Here is a 19,047-nt window from a genome sequence, read left to right as displayed (position 1 = left end):
AGCAATATGCTGCCCTTGGGCATCCGGACCAACCGAGTAGCCCATTCGTCTACTCTAAACAGACCTCACCAGTGATGGGACATTGTGATTTCCTCGCAATGTTGTAGAAGTGATCATTTGAAAATATAAACACAAATGAAGTGTAGGTCTGTTTCCTACCATGTGGAGCCATTGCTGATCATTATTGGGAGAAATCGCTAACACGATCTGTGTCTTCACGTAGATGAATATCATTCATTATTAATAGTTACTTATAATAACAGGAAATTTGGGCAAATGTGTTATTTATTTAAGCTGGTAGCCGTTTGCATTAATCGGATAACAAGAAGTAGCTCACAGTTTCCAAAAGGTTGGTGACCCGTGGCTTAGACTGCCACCCGGTGGCTACTGTTATGTAATCCAATACCAGTTTGCACTTTGCAGACACTCAATTGGGTACACTTCGGTAAACCACTAATGGCTGAACCATCATAAAACAAAAATACTGATTTTCAAATAATGTGCAGGTGGGCTCTCAAACGTGACATCGTCGTACGACGCGCATTTACTTTTTTGATTGACTTCCATCTTGTTCATGAGAATTTATACCATAGTTCCCAAATTAGCACTGGCGTTTCCTAGCAGGCTAGGCATTATAATTTGCTAAATTACTCAAAGACAACCCAACCAAACATTTTTTACATATCTGCTATATAAGCTGTGCAACTATTTACAGGTTCTGTTAATTTAGAGAGCTTTTTTTTTTTGAAGACAAAACAAAATATTGTAGTCACACGGTATCCTGGTGTCTATATTGTTAACAAATATTAAGAAATGGTCTACTGCCAAAGTCAGTTTACAAACAATTCCATATATTGACCGGACCACAAAACTCAAGTAAACTTCCAATTTAGCCTGAACCAGAAATGACAGGGGGGGGGGAAACAGGAGCCGTATACTGTATTACTCAATCCACTCGTTGCCTGTAGCACACGTAGATAAACCTACACAATGCATACAAAGGCACAATGGCAGTAGGAACCCCCGCTAACAGAAAAATCATTCCATTGATCCATGAAGGATATGCCTCGGTTGACAATGACGGGAACGCTTCCTGTTGAGACATAAAATACAATCATTAAGCTGGTTGTCACAAGCAAAACGTTAAATCTGACTATGTGCTTACGGAAGTGGGATCCCAAACTAAATAGGTGAGCTCTTCTTGGGCTTGGATTATCAGGTAGAAAACTAAAATGACCAGGACAATGAGAGGACTTATGAACCTCCACGTAACCTGCCAGAAGATGGAAGGCTTGCGTCCAGTCATGAACTCCACGTCCTCGTTGAACCTGGCGCACAGAAACGTTTCGCTAGTAGCCGGAAGTCACCTCGCCTAATGGTCATTATCGTGTTTACCTGTCAACGCCGTATACATAAACAACAGCGATCATTTCAAAGAATCCAATAGTCAGAAGCGGGACAGATCCAGCAAACTTGTCAAAAAGCGACAGCCAATAAATCCCAGAATGCAAAGCGAAGAGAAGGGTGATGATGAAGGCCACGAGGCACGTTATCCCTGAAAGGCAAAAAGACACAATGTTAGATCTTCACGAATATGCAAAAGTGTTCGCTTACACCCCAGAGCCTCCGGCCATCAATCTTTTCTTTGGAGCTTCGCCAGACCAAGGTGCCCAGAGATTTAGTTATCTCAGCGTGTCACTAACCTAAAACCTACAAATGTTTACCATTGCCTGGCATTTATAAGGTAAAACCTAAACAATCTTGGTGCTGTATTCTCTGCTGAAAGGCCAGTTAGCCAAGTGAAGTCAGTCTTTATTTCAGTGTGTTCAATAGGGTCGAGGTCGGGGCTCCTCGAAGGTTCTCCCATGAGACCGATGACATCCATGCCTTTATGAAACTGGTCATTTAAGACGCGTGTCCATTTTATTTAGTATAATGGATAGACATACCAGTCAGGGCTTCATGGGGCCATGTTTTGGGGAAAACGCCCAAATCTCTCAATGGGACCACCACTCCCTCAATGTTGCCAAACAGGGTGGAAAGCCCCAAGCAGACGAGCATGATGAAGAACAGAACAGACCAGACTGGCGAAGCGGGCATCTTGGTGATGGCCTCTGTGAAAACAATAAATGCCAGACCTGTTCCCTCCACTCCCTGGATACATTCTGCGCGTTAGTCACACGACACAACAATGTCGAAAAACAACAGCTCACAACAAATGTGGCACCTTTACCTCGCTGAGGAATTTTTGCAAGTCACAGGTTTTAAGGTCCAACGCAAGAACAGCCTCGGGATCGGAGCTGTTCAGATTTTGTAAGGCCGAATCGAAAGTGCTTGGAGTGATGCTGTCCTCGGGAAGATTGAATCCATTTATTAATGACAGGATGTTACTAGGGAAGAAATAATGAGCGAGAATTAAAACAAGGGGATGCCAGATGAATCGAGCTCAATATGGGAGCCAAAACATTCGGAAGAGCTGTCAGTATTAGGGACGATTAACGATTCACTCAAGCACCGATTCAATTCGATTTTCAGTTCCCGGTTTTCAATTCGATTTTTTAAAAATTGCTACCATGCTTGTCTCTGTGCACTAGTGTAGTTCTGCAGCCATCCACAAACGCAATACGCATAATTTGATCTACACATTCAAAATGTGCTCTGCATCTGGAATGAAAAAACGTTTCAAAACATCATTTTCTAGATGAATTTATTCAACTAGATGTTCGATTAATCGAATCAACGAATCGAATCAAATAATCAATTAATCGGGATATTCGATTTGCGATTAATCGTTACATCCCTAGTCAGTATGATGCATTGAACTGCAAAGGCAACCTACAACCACCATCAACGTTTGTTTTCAGGATGTTAGCGAGTAGGACATCATTTTACGATTGTCTCAATCAGCATCAAGTTGGGGTGGGAGGGGCAAAGGGGGAAATCTTTCACAGGGCACCATTCAAGCTAGGACTGCCACTGACCACACGTACGTGTAAGAAAAAATAAAAAACAAGGAAGTGTACTCACTCACTAAGACACAGGTCGTATTTCTCAGTGGCCCGAAAGCCAATGATGGAATACGTAACTGTGGCGGCATACACGGAAGTCAGGCCAGTGACAATGGTCAGGATGACCGCGTCTTGCATGCAGTTGTTGCTTAAGCAAGAGAAACAAGCGTCAGCATCTTCAACACAACTCTTACGCTTATATGATTAATAAAAGCCTCACTGAACGGGATTGTAGCTGGAGAACGAGATGAGGCCTCCCCATGCCAGACCAAACGAGTAAAAGACCTGAGCCCCCGCATCCAGCCAAGTTGACGGCTTAATCAATTCCTCCACCTGTAACAAAACAATTACAAAACACTTCATTAGATACACTTCACGATTCAAAACATGAGAGATGGATTCTGCAGGGATACATCTTGGAATATTTGGTTGCCCTTTGTTGTTTGCGAGATTTCAAAATACCTTTGGGGTAAAGAGAAACTGAATCCCGCTAAAGGAGCCTTTCATGGTTAGTCCTCGCACCAGGAAAATGGCCAACACGACGTAAGGCAGGACGGCTGTGATGTACACAGCCTGCGCTCAAAACGACAATAGGACACTTCAAACGTCTCATCCATGTTTCGCACACTAATTTGATTGGAGAACGCCGTCTTGTCAATGGCAACAAACCTTGCCCGAGGTGCTTATCCCTCTGATGCAGCAAATGCAGACAACCGTCCATGCGCCACAAAGGCACACCACGATTGGCCAGTGGAGGTCCCCAGAGTCAGATATGGCGGTTGAGCAGTTGAGGGTCACCCGGTAGAAAAAATAGTCCACGGTGGAGCTCTCTTGACATTCTGCTATAAAACCTAAGCAAGTATACCGTACATAGAAATCAGGGCACGGATTGTGTTGCTACTGTTTGTGTTTAAATACAAATTGTTGAAAGATTTAGAACTAGCATAATAAAGGCTATTTTCGTTAGCTTGCCTATTGCGTTTTAGATTATTTCTTAGCATTAAGATAGTAGCCTTTTAATGCCGTTTGGTTAAATATGCATTGCGTAATTCTCTTTGTTTTACGTTTAGGTTGACAGTCAATCAAAACAGATAACCAGCACTTGGCCCGTTTTCAGAAGAATTGCTCGCTAGCTGCCAATTTGCTGCTTGCTGTCAAGTTCACTGCCACAATGTAAAAAACAAAACAAAAAAAAAAAAGTTGGCATATATCTTGAAAAGTTGGGTCGTTTGCCAGTCAAGGTACCACTGTACATTGCAATCACAACGAATAAACATGAATGCAATGTTGTTATTGTAAAATTCTTCGAAAGTACCTGTCGCATTCTCATTGAGGGGACACTGGGTCCAAGGCAGTGGGCTTTGGAAGGAATTAAAGAGGTACCACATGATCCAGGCGATCAAAGTGTTGTAATAGAGAGCAACTAAAAAGGACACCAGCATGGAGGCAATACCTGAAAAAAAACAACATTAACAAACTACACTGTCTTTTTTCTTTATTTTCCTTTTTAAGAGTATTCACCGTACCCACGCCAGTCAGGTAAGGACTGATGGTGCGCCACACTCCCACGCTGCCTTTACGGAGACGCTGGCCAATGGCAAATTCCAGCAACAGGAGGGGCATTCCTTCTAACACTAGCAGGAGCAGGTACGGGATCAAAAATGCTCCTGGAAAATGTCACATTGGATGAAAAAATTATTTTTGGACAAACTAGCACTGACAAAGTCAGTAAATGTTTTCTCACATGAAAATCACAAGAAATCCTACAAAATGTTCGATGCACTTCATCTCGGTTAGATTGACTTTACTTTCCAGTAACATGAGTTTGCTGATGGATGATGATGATAATAATAATGATAATCATAATAATACCTTTAAATAACTCCAAAATGTCAGTTTACTATTAATATGAGCAAATGGGATCGACCCCCACAGGGGAGTGCCCTGCAGCCTCGTCAGGAAAAAGTATCCACAACGGAATTCCTTTTACCCGGTTCATGTTAAATTCCCCCCAAAACGCCAAAATTATTTTTGTTTGCCGTGTTTTTTTCCCCAAGAAAAATTGCATGCAACCGTACTGTATTAAAAACACAAATGTAACATTTGCACAAAATATGACCGTACCTAATGTACTGTCCTTTGCTCTTTATGTGGTTTATTTAATCATTAAGGTTGACATCTCACACTCCTGCTGGTGCCTTGTAAAATTCCTTAGTCTTTCGAAGAGCAATAGAAAGTTACGCTAAGGTGACAAGAAGTCATGGAATTGGGGCAGGTCAGTGTCCTCAGTGTTTGTATGCTCATTAAAAGTTGTGACATGTGAAAATAGGACAGGAAAATCATTTTCAAAGAGGCTGCTGTGTGTAGGACGTGCATTTTATGTGTTTTGGCTCCAAGACCCCATTAAACTAGACTAAGATAAACATATCAACAATCGTATCACCTCTTATGTAATCTTCACCCTATACAGTCTATACAATGTACCGCCAGAGAATTCTTCAGGGGGGAGCTTCCACTCCCGCAATGATTAACAAAACTTGACAATTTTACACTGCAGCTGTCGTGCATGGCTTATGTATTCAACTTGCTGTTTGACCTCTGGCACAAAGGACACCAAGTGACTTTTAATGAAAGTGACGAAACAATATTTGAGTAAAAGTCGGAGACTTTGGCCCTCCTTAAGGTGACCCAACCACCGATCACTGGCGAAGCTGGACCAATACATTGGTCTATTCTCCCTGACATTTTTCGGCCAAAAGTGGAGATTTTCTAACATTCCATAACAAGTGATGCCAGCCTTGAGTAAAAATGATCTTTTTCATAGGGAAAATTAAAAGATGGGGGGTTCACGATAAAGTATACGACTGGTTTCTTATTAAGGGAAACACCATAAATGACATCTGAATGCATTTTATTATTATCATTAATTACATTGTAGCTTTTGAAAAACGTATTTGTAACTGGTGCTGCCAATGTTTTCAATGTGTGAAAGTGTGTGTGGGCACATTTTATTCAACATAAAAATGGATGCTGATTGTTGAGAACATGACTCCAACTTGTTGTTTTTTAGACCCCCTGAGATAGCCTTGGCCACCATTGCCCGAAGGATAAAAGTGTAGCACCGCCGCTGCCACCAATTCTTCCCCATTTAAGACAATTTCGATCTTCTTTCAAACGATTGTCTCCAACTTACCTCCTCCATGGCTTTGACACAAGTAGGGGAATCGCCACACGTTGCCAAGACCGATGCAAAAGCCCACACACGTCAGGATGTACTGAGCTTTGTTGTCCCACTTGGGCCGGTTATCGGCCTCCTCTTTCTCCATCCTGTCGAGATCCTCATGGCTGGAGATCCGCTGATCCAGTCCCGGGTTCGGAAGCGTCAATCTCATGGCGTCCACAAACTGGAGTGGAGGAGTCTGCACCCAGCAGATAAAGTGCTGAAATGAGCGTTCATTAAGGCGCGTGCACCAATATGTTCAAAGCACAAATCAGCAATGTCGAAATCACTTTATGATCTTTTGTTGAGAGATTAGCTAATGCACTCTGCACTTTTACCCTTTTATACCCATAATCAGAGCTGGGCACTTGACCCTTTTTTGCCCGTCCGGCCTCGACCCCCCCGCCCTTGACCTGGGTACCCTTCCCGCCTCGACCCTCCGCACTTATTCATAAAAAATGATCACCCACCGGCGCCCCCGTACACACACACACACACACACACACACCGCCACTCCACCCCCCCACAGGAAGGATGCTAACGTCAGAGGTTTATTTAAAGATCATTAGCTGGCTAATTTACTATTCAAACCCGTTGTTGACATGCTTCAAACATGCTGAAAACACGCTTCAAACGCGCCACTATTACTTACCCAACTACTTACCCCCCAAAAAATGGCTGGACTAAGCATGGCCGGAAGTCGATTTTAGTCCGGCCCACTAATCGGCCCTCATGCGTGTGACGTGCTCGCGAGGCGGCACAATTTCATCTCAGCCTACTCAGTGAAAGGCTTCTTTTTAGGCTTCTTTCTACTCCCGCGTCGGCGCGAGTGACAACTGATGTTATAGTTATTGTGGTATTGCCCCCCAGCACCCCCGCCCCCTCTTGTAATGGTATGCCCCAGTTGCAAGTGGGAGGCGCGGGTGACGTGATGTGACAATGAGGAAATACAAAAACGCTTGAACGCACGTTGCTGTCTCGCGTCTCTTCCTGCCACAAACAACTGCCACATCGGTTCACATGACCGACGCATTGTGCTGTTGGCGACAGGTCTGCGACACGTGCCACGCACACATAAGGATTTGTTGCTGCTCTGGTCGGTTCATTATATCACATTTTGCGATGACATACAGTTTCCCCACGCGTGGAGGATGCCCCACGCAGCTCGTTGCTGCTGCAAAGCGACTAGTTTAGCAGCGTTGTGTGTGGAAAGAATTTACTCACCCACGTTGCCCCTTAGCCGCCACCTTCCAGATCGCAATAAAACGCAATCGTCTAGTCATCTCGGTCCCTTTATGGTTGTAGCAGGCACGATATTCATAATTTGACTACGACTTCTGGCTGGCTGTTGGGCCCAAATAATTATACAATATGACAAATCCAGCCCGGGGCTTGCAATGCAAGTAAGCACACACACGTTGGCTAAGTCCTACTGGCGCATTTGAAGCGTGTCCACAGCGGGTTCAAAGTGTAAATTAGCCAGCTAATGATCTTTAAAAAGCCTCTGCCGTTAGAGCATTTCTCCCGCGGCGACGTCAATCATGGATGCTTTTTTTTTTTGTTTTGTGGCGGAATGGGGTGCGGGCCGACAATGTTTATGAATATAGCCGGGGGGTCGCGGCCGGAAGGGTACCCAAGTCAAGGGTGGAGGGTCGCGGCCGGACGTACAAAAAATGGTCAAGTGCCCAGCTCTGCTTATTTATTTTCCACACTTCCCCTCTACTTCTATTTCCAGCCTTGGAAAATAAAATGCGTCCGTCACGTGATGCAATGCGGCAGTTGTTGCTCGCGCCGACGCGGGACTATAAAGAAGCCTAAAGAAGTCTTTTGCCGAGTAGGCTGAGGTGAAATTTGGCCGCCTCGCGACCACGTCACACTCGGGCTGTAACGATTAATCGAAAATAGAGTTGATTAAAGTCATCTGGAGAATGATGTCTTGAAACATTTTTTAATTCCAGATGCTTAGCACATTTTGAATGTGTAGATCAAATTGTGCTTTTGCGCCAAGCATCATTGCGCACAGTATTGCGTTTGTGGATGGCTGCAGAACCACACGAGTGCACAGAGACAAGCAAGATAGCAATTTGAAAATCAAATTGAAAACTGAAACTCGAAAATCAAATCGAATCAGGGCTTAAGTGAATCGTTACGTCCCTACGTCACATGCATATGGGACGATTAGTGGCCCGGACTAAAATCCATTTCCGGCCTTGCTTAGTCCGCCCTCCGCCCCCAAAATGGAGGGCCGGACCGTTCCGCACTGCCCAGCTCTGCCCATAATTGAATTGTCTAATACTATTGAAAGAGATCTTTTCCAAAATGCTATAAATCCATTTTGATTATTTTGAGGGGAAAAATGACATTTAAATACATAGGCCTACAAACGTTATCCTGTTACAGATTTGACTTGGCTCAGTCTGAACACAACCAATCATGGCTCAGCTTTAGAAAACAGGCGAGCTGTGATTGGTCGTTCCCTGAGCCCTGGGTACTTGTGATGTCATTTTCAGTCTACAGAAATGACAAAATGGCCACCCCCTGAGATGGCTAAAAAGGGGTGGATTTTGCTGTTTAAGTCATATTGCACAAACGCACTATTAATCAGAATGCCGTGTTTCAACTATTGGGCCTGCTGGGAACATATTCTTGAAAAAATATGTTTGGGTAGATTTCCACTTTAAGCATAGGTATTGGGGGGGGCGGGGTAGTGGCGGGGGGGTTGGTGGGGGTTGCGTTTAACCTGGATTTAAAAGCATTTACACTTGGTGCTGATTTCACTTCTGTTGGCAGCTAGACAGACTTTAATCACACAAAATACTAAATAACATGGTACAAAAAATGCCACTTTATTGATATTTCAGTCTTACAATAGCTATTATTTACACATTTATTCAAATAATAACTTTACATTACACATTGGCGCAGATGGTGATATACACAGGATATTAAATAATACAACAATCCAGCAGCAGTATTAACAACACAAATGTGGGTTGAAGTGAAAGATTTACATGAGGGTTTTCTGAAAAGAAAAACAATCCTATAAAGAATATTAACAGATTTAGTTTCGTAAAAAAAAAAAAAGAAAACCCCAAACCAAGTACAACCCGGCTAATACTTCATTTTATCATTTATCTGAATTTGGGCAGAGATGGTCTTCACTGTGTCCTCAGTGTCGTCCCTCCGTTTGCAGCATCTTGCCTGCAAACATTTGAAGAGGGCCACGGTCGGGATGGTTAAACTCGGAACACCGGCCAGAAGGAAAACAATAGAGGAGATCCAGGACGGGTATGGACGCTCTTCAAGGATGGGAAAGTTCTCCTGTGAAGCGAGAGCAAGCGGGAAAACGCTGCGATCAGACGAGCGACGTGCGACCAACTCCAACAAACGTCTGCCGTGACGCTTACCGACTCTGGGTTCCATGCCAAATACGTGAGAGACTTTGTGACCTGCGTGACGAAGTAAAACACCAGGATAATGACCATGATGAGCGGGCTAACCACCCTCCAGGTCACCTGCCAGAAGATGTTGGGCTTGTGGCCAATCATGAACTCGATATCTTTGTTGAACCTGCGCGGAAACAATAATAAGATGTCATATACGGCAAGTACAGCGCATATGACACGGGTTGTATAACTTGATCCCTGTATGAGATAAAGATGATTAAACAACAATGGTGAGGATCGTACGCTAATCACGAGGGCTGTAAACATGAGGAAAAACAGCAAACGATCCAACCTTATGCATACCCTGGCCAAATTTTGTGTTAAAGTCGTTTTGTTTTTATCGACATTTTGACAATGGTCACTTATTCTACACACTCCCGTTCACAAACGGTCAAAATACAATCGTTCTGCAATATCACATCATAACGTGTCTTCTACACTGGAATTCAGGGTTAAAAAGCTTTGTTATTATGAAGACACTGAGTATATGCGCACACAGATTATAGCCAACGTTTCTCGGTAGTACTTCTCTGTCCTTAAAAATATGAGATAAATAATTAACACGCAATGAGGAAACCATTTTTTTTTTAGAGAAAGAAAATGGAGCAATAACTTACCTATCTATGCCGTAAATGTAGATAACGGCGACCATCTCACAGAGCCCGATGACCAGAAGAGGGATGGAACCAGCAAAATTGTCAAAAAGAGCCAACCAGTAGTTTCCGGAGCGCGTGGCGAAAATGATGCCAAAGGCAAAAGAGATGAGACATGACAAACCTGAAAGCAAAGACAAATATTCTTATTTGCCAACATGCCAAGCAGTCTATACACACAAACAAGCTCGTCCTTTAAATGATGTATATTTGTTCATCCATCTATGCCAGCGACGTATAGTGACAGTGGAATCATCACTTCAGCATTCTGTGCAGGTGTACCTAATGAAGTGTCATGCGATAATACACAAATCGAAATAAGAGAGAATTACCACAGAAAAGCTCTTTGGGCCACTTTTTGGGCAACACTTTCAGATCCTGCAGCGGTACCACAACTCCCTCCACGTTGCCAAACATAGTCGACAGACCGAGGCAGAAAAGCATGATGAAGAAGAGCACGGCCCAGATTGGGGAAACGGGCATCTTTATGATGGCCTCCGTGAAGACAATAAAGGCCAAACCTGTTCCCTCCACCCCCTGTGGAAAAATGTCACCGAACATGACCACAAATACATGGCACATCGTGGTTTAATACTCATAAACGTTTGGCAGACCTGACTGAGGAAGAACTGCATGTCACATGTCTGTATTTGCAAATCTTCCACAACATCTGGATTGGTTCTGTTGAGGTACAGGAGCATGTCGTTGTAGTTGCTGTCTGTGATGTTGTTCTCGGGTAAATCGAAGGCGTTTATCAGCTTCAGGATGTTGCTGTCAAAAGAAATCAAATGTCTTAAACTGGCATGCTAACTGAGGGTTTCAGACTACATCCACACCCACTAACGAAAACACTCATCTTGTGGTTTCTTCATAATGGATTGAATGAGACATTCACAATTTCTGGAGGAATTGTGTGTGAAGGCTGAAGTGCTGAATGAATTAAATATTGGAATGTGGAATCATTTGGAATGATGTGGAATGAGACTGAAAAGTATGGAATGATATTGAAAGATATTGAAGGATGTGAAATGATATTGAATGCAATGAATTTTTTTTATCTATGTGTCATTGGGAATGAATGTGGATTTTTTTGTGGGGCGTGGATATTTTGGCATATTGAAAATCATTTCCAAGGTGAAGTGAAAGAGCTGAACATTTACAATTTGGGTTTGGGAACGACATGAATCGGTTTTGTTGAACGTGAGAATGAAAGGTTTTTTAGGGGGGTGGGAACTATTTGGGAAAATGTAGAATTTTTGGTAAATCTAAATTTTGGGCATGCAAATTCAATGGGCTGAATGTTTCAAATGGAGACAATGTGAATCTCTTGTTGAAAGAGTCACTGGGAATACAGAAGGATTTTTTTTATGCGTATTGTAACGGTAAAAATGTTGAATTTTTGGTCAGTGGGGACATTTGGCAAGTTGAAAACTGTTCCCAAGGTAAATTGAATGATTTTAATTTAAAATGGGAACAATCTATATGTGTAATTTTAGATGTGCTATTCTAATGAATGATGGAGTTTCCTTGAGGAAACTCAGCCTCATTGGGAATGAATGGGAATTTTTGGTTGAAAATTGTTGAATTTTAGGAAAAATGAAAAATTTGGAATGAGAAAAAGTACTAGCCACCAAGGCGTGAATGTTTGCAATATGTTGAAATTAGAATAATGTGAATCAAATGATTTATGTGAAAGAAGATGCATGTCAAAAAAGTGTGAAGAATAAAAAATAGACCTTTGACCTTTAGATATTTTTAGATAAAATACAGCAATAGCAAAGTATGAACAGAATCAAGGAAACCCACAGAGAATCGATGAAAAACAAATCTTGAACACACAAATGAAAATAACTTCAATTATACTGTCGTTGCATCTGCCCACATCAATACTCACCCTCCGATGCAGTCATCATATTTTTCGGTGGCTCTGAAGCCAATGATGGAGTAGATGACGGTGGCTGAGAACACTGACGTGCAGCCGTTGATGATGGAGATGAGAACGGCATCCTGCTCGCAGTTGTTGCTGTCGTCACGCGGTAAGTTGAATACGATGTTAACAGTGTCATATAAGTGTCGACATTGTTCAGTTCGAATGGGGTGTTTACTCACTGGACAGAGTTGTAACTGGAAAAGGAGATGAGCCCTCCGAACGCCAAGGAGAAGGAGTAGAACACCTGTGCACCGGCGTCCAACCACGTGGCCGGATTCATCAACTCGTCTACCTGCGATAATAAAATCTTAGATTAATAAAATGAAAATCAAGACCTACGACACAATCCGAAATGATCGACGCTCCCTCCTCGTGAGCTAAAACGTGCTCGTCTTTAGTACATGAATATACCACATGGCGAGATCGTAATCTTTTATACGTGATACGCATCAAATGAAGTCAGTCTTTTGCGGGTGGATCATAAAATTTAATAGCTCAGTCAAATGTATTTCTTGCCAACATAATAATCAAATGCACTATTTATCTGGGCGCCATTCATTTTATGACGAAGATATTATTAATGCGGCCTTGTGAGAATGTGTTGACTCAAGCAGTAACTGCAGACTTGACATAAACCAGAGTGACTTTAGACTGTGCTCAAGGGTGCAGTACCCACATGATCCATCAATTGTTCTTCCTTTCAAGTCTGCGTTTGATAGTCATTTAATACAGAGTAGTTATTCAAAATGAATTGCTATGAATCAAATTGTCACGTATTAGCAGCGCTATAAGCATTACAGCGGTTAAAACAAAAACAAAAAAAAAAACAACCCGACAAAAATATCCAGACAAATTGAGGGCAATGCTTACATCTGGTGTGAAGAGGAACTTAATTCCCTCCACTGAACCCTTCAGAGTGAGTCCTCTGATGAGGAAGATAGTCAGAACCACGTATGGCAAAGTGGAGGTGATGTAAACAGCCTGTAAAAGAAAATTCACACAGCTAATTCAAAATCCAATCATCCCATGTGGAATACAAATGAGAACCAAATCGGCGAAGGCGCTCAGACCTTGCCGCTGGTTTCGATCCCGCGGATGCAGCAGACGTAGAGCACGGTCCAGGCGGCCACCAGGGAGAGCACCATCCACCACTGCAGACCTCCAGACTCGTCGATGGACTCCGATGTGTTCAGGGTCTCTCTGTACCAGAAATAGTCCACAGTGCTGCTGCGCGCACACTCGTCTACCGGGGCTGTACAAAAATAAAGACCTTAAAGTTAAGATGCTCACGAAACAATTCTTCGCTCAGGAGTTTGATGATTGAATGACGATTAAAAACGACGACTGACGTATCCTGTTGGGATGCAATAAAATGATGAGTGATTTTCACTTGAGAGACAAACGGTATGAATGACAAAAAGGGCAACGCATGAAGATTAGCTCCATGGGAAGGTGGCAAAATTTATTAGTACAGTAATTGCAGTATAAGACCCTTCAGGATGACATTTGCAATTCAAGCAAACGCTGACATTTCAAAACAAAATTGTGCAATTTTACAACCTATGTTTACTTTGCTGAAGGTTATGAGTCACTCCAGTGAAGGACGGGACAAGAGTATTTATGGCATCAACAGGTGATACACACCTTGATTTTTAAACGAAATAATAAACTGGATGGACTGCAAAAAACAAAGGCTTTCATGTTTCGGTTGATTTTCTTCATCATAAATGAAACCTCACTTATTCCTCTTGTTTGACGGCTTTTGCTTTTAAAGTGTTTGATACCGTATATTCATCAGCTAATCAGACATAACTTTTTGACAGAAACTCTTAGGTCCGGTGTACAAACAAATACCAAAATAGATTATGTATTTATTATATTACAAATACATTTTTTTACAAGCTGTCAAATTTCTTTGGTAATGGCATTCAATGAATTCATATCACGACTGAGATACAGAGCTAATGTGCCCTCTAGTGGTCGTTAGCAGCACATGCATAGCCTTCAAACGCTAATGAACTCATTCACTGCGAAACATTTTCAGACCCTCTTTTACCCTAACGTTTGAAAAAATTGGGAAAAATGTCAAATAAAAAATAAATAAAATATATTAATAAATTCCTGGGATTGAATGGCTGGACTGTGAAAAGACAAATAAATACGTCAATGGCAGTGAATGAGTTAATCTGATCGTCCAACTTTGCCATGACATCATTAATTATTGAGCCATTGTCTCCCATTCGATATCATCGTATTAAAAGCCAAGATGTCAGTTTGTGACGCATTGTCAACGTGTGCTTACTATTCAACATCCAAACTGCTCAAGAGCAATCAACGTCAACATCAATTGCTGAACTTTTGGAACTTCTCAAAGGCTATACCTGTCCGGTTGGCATTGAGGGGGCACTGACTCCACGGCAGAGGATCCTGGAAAGAGTTGAAGAGGTACCACATGATCCAAGCCATGATGGTGTTGTAGTACATGCCCACCAAAAAGGACACCATCAAAGATGACACACCTGAAATGATATGACACCATTAACCTGACTGCCATTGGATTATTATTGTTATTATTTTTTAAACCACTATAGTGAGCCCCTGAGTATTTGCAGTTTGGTACTGACAAATTCACACAGTCCAAAAGGATTACTTTTTGTGCTATTTTAGAGTCAAGGAACTATGTAACTCAATTGAGGAGTTTCATTTAGATGGGAATAGTGGTTTGTTATGGTGTCAAGAAAAACATTTGAAGTGAGTTAAGGAGTTTCATTTGTAAAGGCCCACATTCCAATTTGGTTCTCATCTTGGTGTCAAGGAACTATGTTGAAGACAGTAACCCTAACCCTAATCCTGATCCTAATCCTAACCTCAACCCTAATCCTAACCTTAACCCTAACTCTATGGGCACTCAACCATTTTGGGGAGGCGTCAATTGCTTGCGGATTTCCCTATCCCTCACAAATAATCAGGGTTCACTTGACAAAATTTGAGCATTCATTTTTACCCACCAACTCCAGTCAAGTAAGGGTTAATTGACCTCCACACGCCCACGCTGCCTTTCCTCAGGCGCTGCCCGATGGCAAACTCGAGGTGCAGCAGCGGGATTCCCTCCAGAACCACGAGGATTAGGAAGGGGATCATGAATGCACCTGGAAGGATATTGACACGGAAACAAACAACTTGCACAAAGGTTTTGGAAACCGTTTTGAAAGCACGTCCTGTTGATCCTCCGAGAAATGTAGCGAACCAGCGAGATACCTTCCGAAATGTCAATTTCTATATTATAAGCACCTGATATTACACTGTGAGTGCAGCCTACCTCCTCCATGGCTTTGGCACAAGTAAGGAAACCTCCAGACATTGCCGAGCCCCACACAAAAGCCCACACAGGTGAGCAGGTACTGGGCTTTATTATCCCATTTGGGTCGGTCTCCTGCCTCCTCTATCTCCATCTTCTCCAGTTCCCCGTGAGAGGGGATCCGGTCATCCAGCCCCGGGTTTGGTAGCTTCAGCTTCATCGTTGAAAGTGTCACGGCCGAGACTTCCCTTCGTTGTTCTAGGCAAGCTTATCTCCTCTTGTCTGTGGAGTGTCCTCCCCTCTTCAGTCCTTAAAGCGCCACTGCGAGGTATTTACTGTGACCCGTGGCACCTGAACGCCGGTTATCAGTAGCTCATTGTCCAAATGCTTTATTATGTCATGTCAGCAAACCTGAGCGGAAAAAGGTGTCACCTCCTCGACAATGGTTAATGCTTCACATGATCGGTCATCAGCGACACTTTGCACTGAGAATATAAATATGAGGCGCATCATTTTGTGAGGCAAAGGGTCGATGTGACGATAAGATACTGTACAAACAATACGAACAACAATAAAAAGGTGAGGTTTGTTCTCAAACCAATAATGTATTTTTTTTTTCCTTTATGAAAAAAAACACTTCGCCATGATGAAACTGAATTTTAACGACGCAATTAAAGCATAAAATGCATTGATGGTCCTTGTGTGGAATTGAAATAAAATAAGCCGCATTCAGATTAGAGCTCATTCACTATCATACTGCGGATGATTTTTATCTAATCTCAAAATTCCATGGCAGATATTATTTCATTGCTTTGTGATATGCAAGCATTGTATTTCCTCCCAGTCCCAAGACTCTCTCGTCACTTTCAATGCTAAAACGTGGTCAAGTTTTTGTTTCTCCTTGGGAATGGGAGTATCTAATCAGTGTTGCTCCTTTCTTATGCAATTATTAACCAAAGTTAGAAATGCGAGTGGGTGCCTTTTCTTAAAATGTGCGTATGGTTCTGACTGATAATGCAGCTCATGGTTTGTTTTCAATCACGTTTTACAGTGTGGGTGGTGCTAATCACTAATATTTTACCTATCACTTAGTTCATGGGTGTCAAACTCATTATTATTATTATTATGATTTCACTGGCCGTTACGCATAAGACTCCACATCAATATACGTATAATCACCGGATCTTTTTATTCATCCAATGCACTGTTTTTTTTTTTTTTTTAATCAGAAGTCAAGGAAAACATTTTGTTCAACCCTATTTAAATATTTGTACTAAAATTAGTATTCCTTTGAGGCTATAATTTCGATTTTGAAACTCAGTTAAAGCCATCTTCAGTAGCACGGCGCACATAAATACTGTACATTGTGGAAATTGTGTCACGGCTAGAAAACATATGAAAACTACAACTCTAACGTAAGAGGGTTTTAAGAGGTCCCATAAAAAAAAGAAGAAAAAAATGGGAAAACAATGTCTTGGGCTAAGGGTTAAACATTGACGCATATTCTCATGCATAAAAAGACATTGTAAAAACAGAGACGTGTCCTGTGTGAAATGGTGCAGCTAACACGAGTCAGAAAGGATGCTCATAAAATGGGTCCTTATAGTTCGCTTGGTACAATAAATTGGAATGACTTCTTATAGCCCACTTACAGTACTTACTATCCACTTCCTGTTTTCTGTTTCTTTTCAGGTATCACTCGAACAAACATCAGGATTTGACAGCTTAGGCTTTGCACTATTTATTAATATCAGGGACAGTACATATCCATAAACATTTAAGTGAATAGGCCAGAGCTAGCCAGGAGGCTATTTTTCATTTGCAGTCCATACACGGACGGTAAATGTCACCCTCAAAGAATAAGAAGAATAAAACACATAGCAATAACAATACATTTACTAAAATTACTCTCATGTACATGAACATTAGTCACAACGGACCGACAATTAGACAAACAAGGTGCAAGAGCAAGTCTTGTTGTTAGTGTTGACAGTTCCGATTATCAACTCTTGCTAAGTTAACATCGCAGTGTCTTTATTACCTAACTGGAGGTAATAAACAGATTCACTATACGCAAGTGCTCATCACATAAACATGACGATTTGTATAGGATTTACACGCACTGATAAGATGATACATCTCTTGACATTTTCCCCCCATTCAGGTCAGTTACTGAACTGGATTAGTGGTAGACTGACTTGAACTTGGCCGTCACAAGCAAAGGAAAAGTACTGGAACTTCATACTTGGCGCTCTTTAGCTTAGCATTAGAGGAAGCGGAGATATCATTACGAACACCGACATAAAAATGGATGTGAAAGTACACAGTTGGTAACCCATTTAGAGTTAACAGTAAATCAGTACTCAGAGAGCAGACTTGCAGTCTTTTGCCCAAATGGCCATTTATTCGCCCAACCTAATGGCCAATGTCTCATGAGGCTGACAAGTTCGGGTCATAAAAAAATTGTGGACAAAGGTAAGGTAAGCTTAAGAAGATAACTTGTCTGATAGGAATTGTATGCGCACGCCTTGTAACTGTAATCACTTGGAAAGATGGCGGGAATCGTGTATTCCCGTGGAATCAGGCTGTAGGGCATTAAAAAAAAAACCTCAGAAACAAGCATGATTTTAATCTTTATTTAAAAAACGCTGGCTTTTATTGTCTTTTATAATCATGTATGATGACGCTTGTGGAGTGAACTAAGGGCTGAAAGTTCATTCAGGGCTGTTGTGTGTGCGTGTGGTTGTGTGCTTGTGTGTTGCAGATAGCAGAGACGTAAATCAGCTGATATGACACAACTGTCACATTGAATGGCAATCTGTTGAAGTAATTGTTCTATTGGAGTCATGTCACGTTGAGGCATGTTTACTTCACTAGTTTGGCTTTATAAGTAACCATGCGCACTCCAGTCGCCCGTCACACAATATCTCTTGCGAAAATTTAGGGGAACTAAACACAAGATGTCAAAAGCATAATTTTTTTTTTTAAATCCATCTTGCTTTAGTTACCAAACACCGCACCGTTCAAGTTGGTATTATACGGTACCTTATATGCGATATACCATTCTGCTCCAACCTCAACACAGCACCACCCTATAAATAATTTGCTAATTTATTATGTTGTAATTTATTAAAATGCTATTATTTATGCGCCACCCCCCCCCCCCCCCGCCCCTATCCGGCCAGACAAAAAGCCTCTCACAAGAGGAAAGTCTTCCCCACACTTTTTCAAAGGACTTAGAGCCACAAGTGATGCGATTAATAAAATGATGAGCTGACTAAGCAGTTTAATAGGAAGAAATGAATCTGCACTCACCCACCATTGTGGCTTACACAGTTCAGTGCACCAATCTATTTTCAAGTGTCTTCTAAACCATTTGATATTTTTAAAACGAATAATGTAAGACATTGTTACTATACGGAAATAGTGAATCGAAATATCGTTTTGAACTTGCCTTTATCATTATCAAATTCCGTCATTTAGAAACAAATT

At 41.8% G+C, this 19,047-nt stretch overlaps 2 protein-coding genes across 2 annotated transcripts; both read right to left on the bottom strand.

The window, feature by feature from the left end:
• Positions 1 to 755: 755 nt before the first annotated feature.
• On the bottom strand, positions 756 to 6,400 carry LOC147132079 (sodium-dependent neutral amino acid transporter B(0)AT1-like). Its single transcript, XM_086014290.1, has 12 exons — positions 6,202 to 6,400; positions 4,535 to 4,675; positions 4,324 to 4,461; positions 3,678 to 3,859; positions 3,471 to 3,581; positions 3,229 to 3,341; positions 3,028 to 3,156; positions 2,234 to 2,390; positions 1,950 to 2,154; positions 1,396 to 1,555; positions 1,166 to 1,328; positions 756 to 1,093 (listed from the first exon to the last, which is right to left on the bottom strand). Exons 1-12 carry the CDS (start codon positions 6,398 to 6,400, stop codon positions 947 to 949), a joined length of 1,845 nt encoding a protein of 614 aa, XP_085870416.1. The 3' UTR covers positions 756 to 946.
• Positions 6,401 to 9,339: 2,939 nt separating this feature from the next.
• LOC147132078 (sodium-dependent neutral amino acid transporter B(0)AT1-like) lies at positions 9,340 to 15,775 on the bottom strand. The gene is made up of 12 exons (XM_086014148.1): positions 15,577 to 15,775; positions 15,266 to 15,406; positions 14,639 to 14,776; positions 13,328 to 13,509; positions 13,128 to 13,238; positions 12,437 to 12,549; positions 12,222 to 12,350; positions 10,942 to 11,098; positions 10,660 to 10,864; positions 10,292 to 10,451; positions 9,636 to 9,798; positions 9,340 to 9,549 (listed from the first exon to the last, which is right to left on the bottom strand). Exons 1-12 carry the CDS (start codon positions 15,773 to 15,775, stop codon positions 9,340 to 9,342), a joined length of 1,908 nt encoding a protein of 635 aa, XP_085870274.1.
• Positions 15,776 to 19,047: the final 3,272 nt, after the last annotated feature.

Source organism: Filicampus tigris, chromosome 18, assembly GCF_054856515.1.
Source record: "Filicampus tigris isolate MCC_2025a chromosome 18, RoL_Ftig_1.0, whole genome shotgun sequence".
Lineage (NCBI taxonomy): Eukaryota > Metazoa > Chordata > Actinopteri > Syngnathiformes > Syngnathidae > Filicampus > Filicampus tigris.
This window is presented reverse-complemented; position numbering and strand designations above follow the sequence as displayed.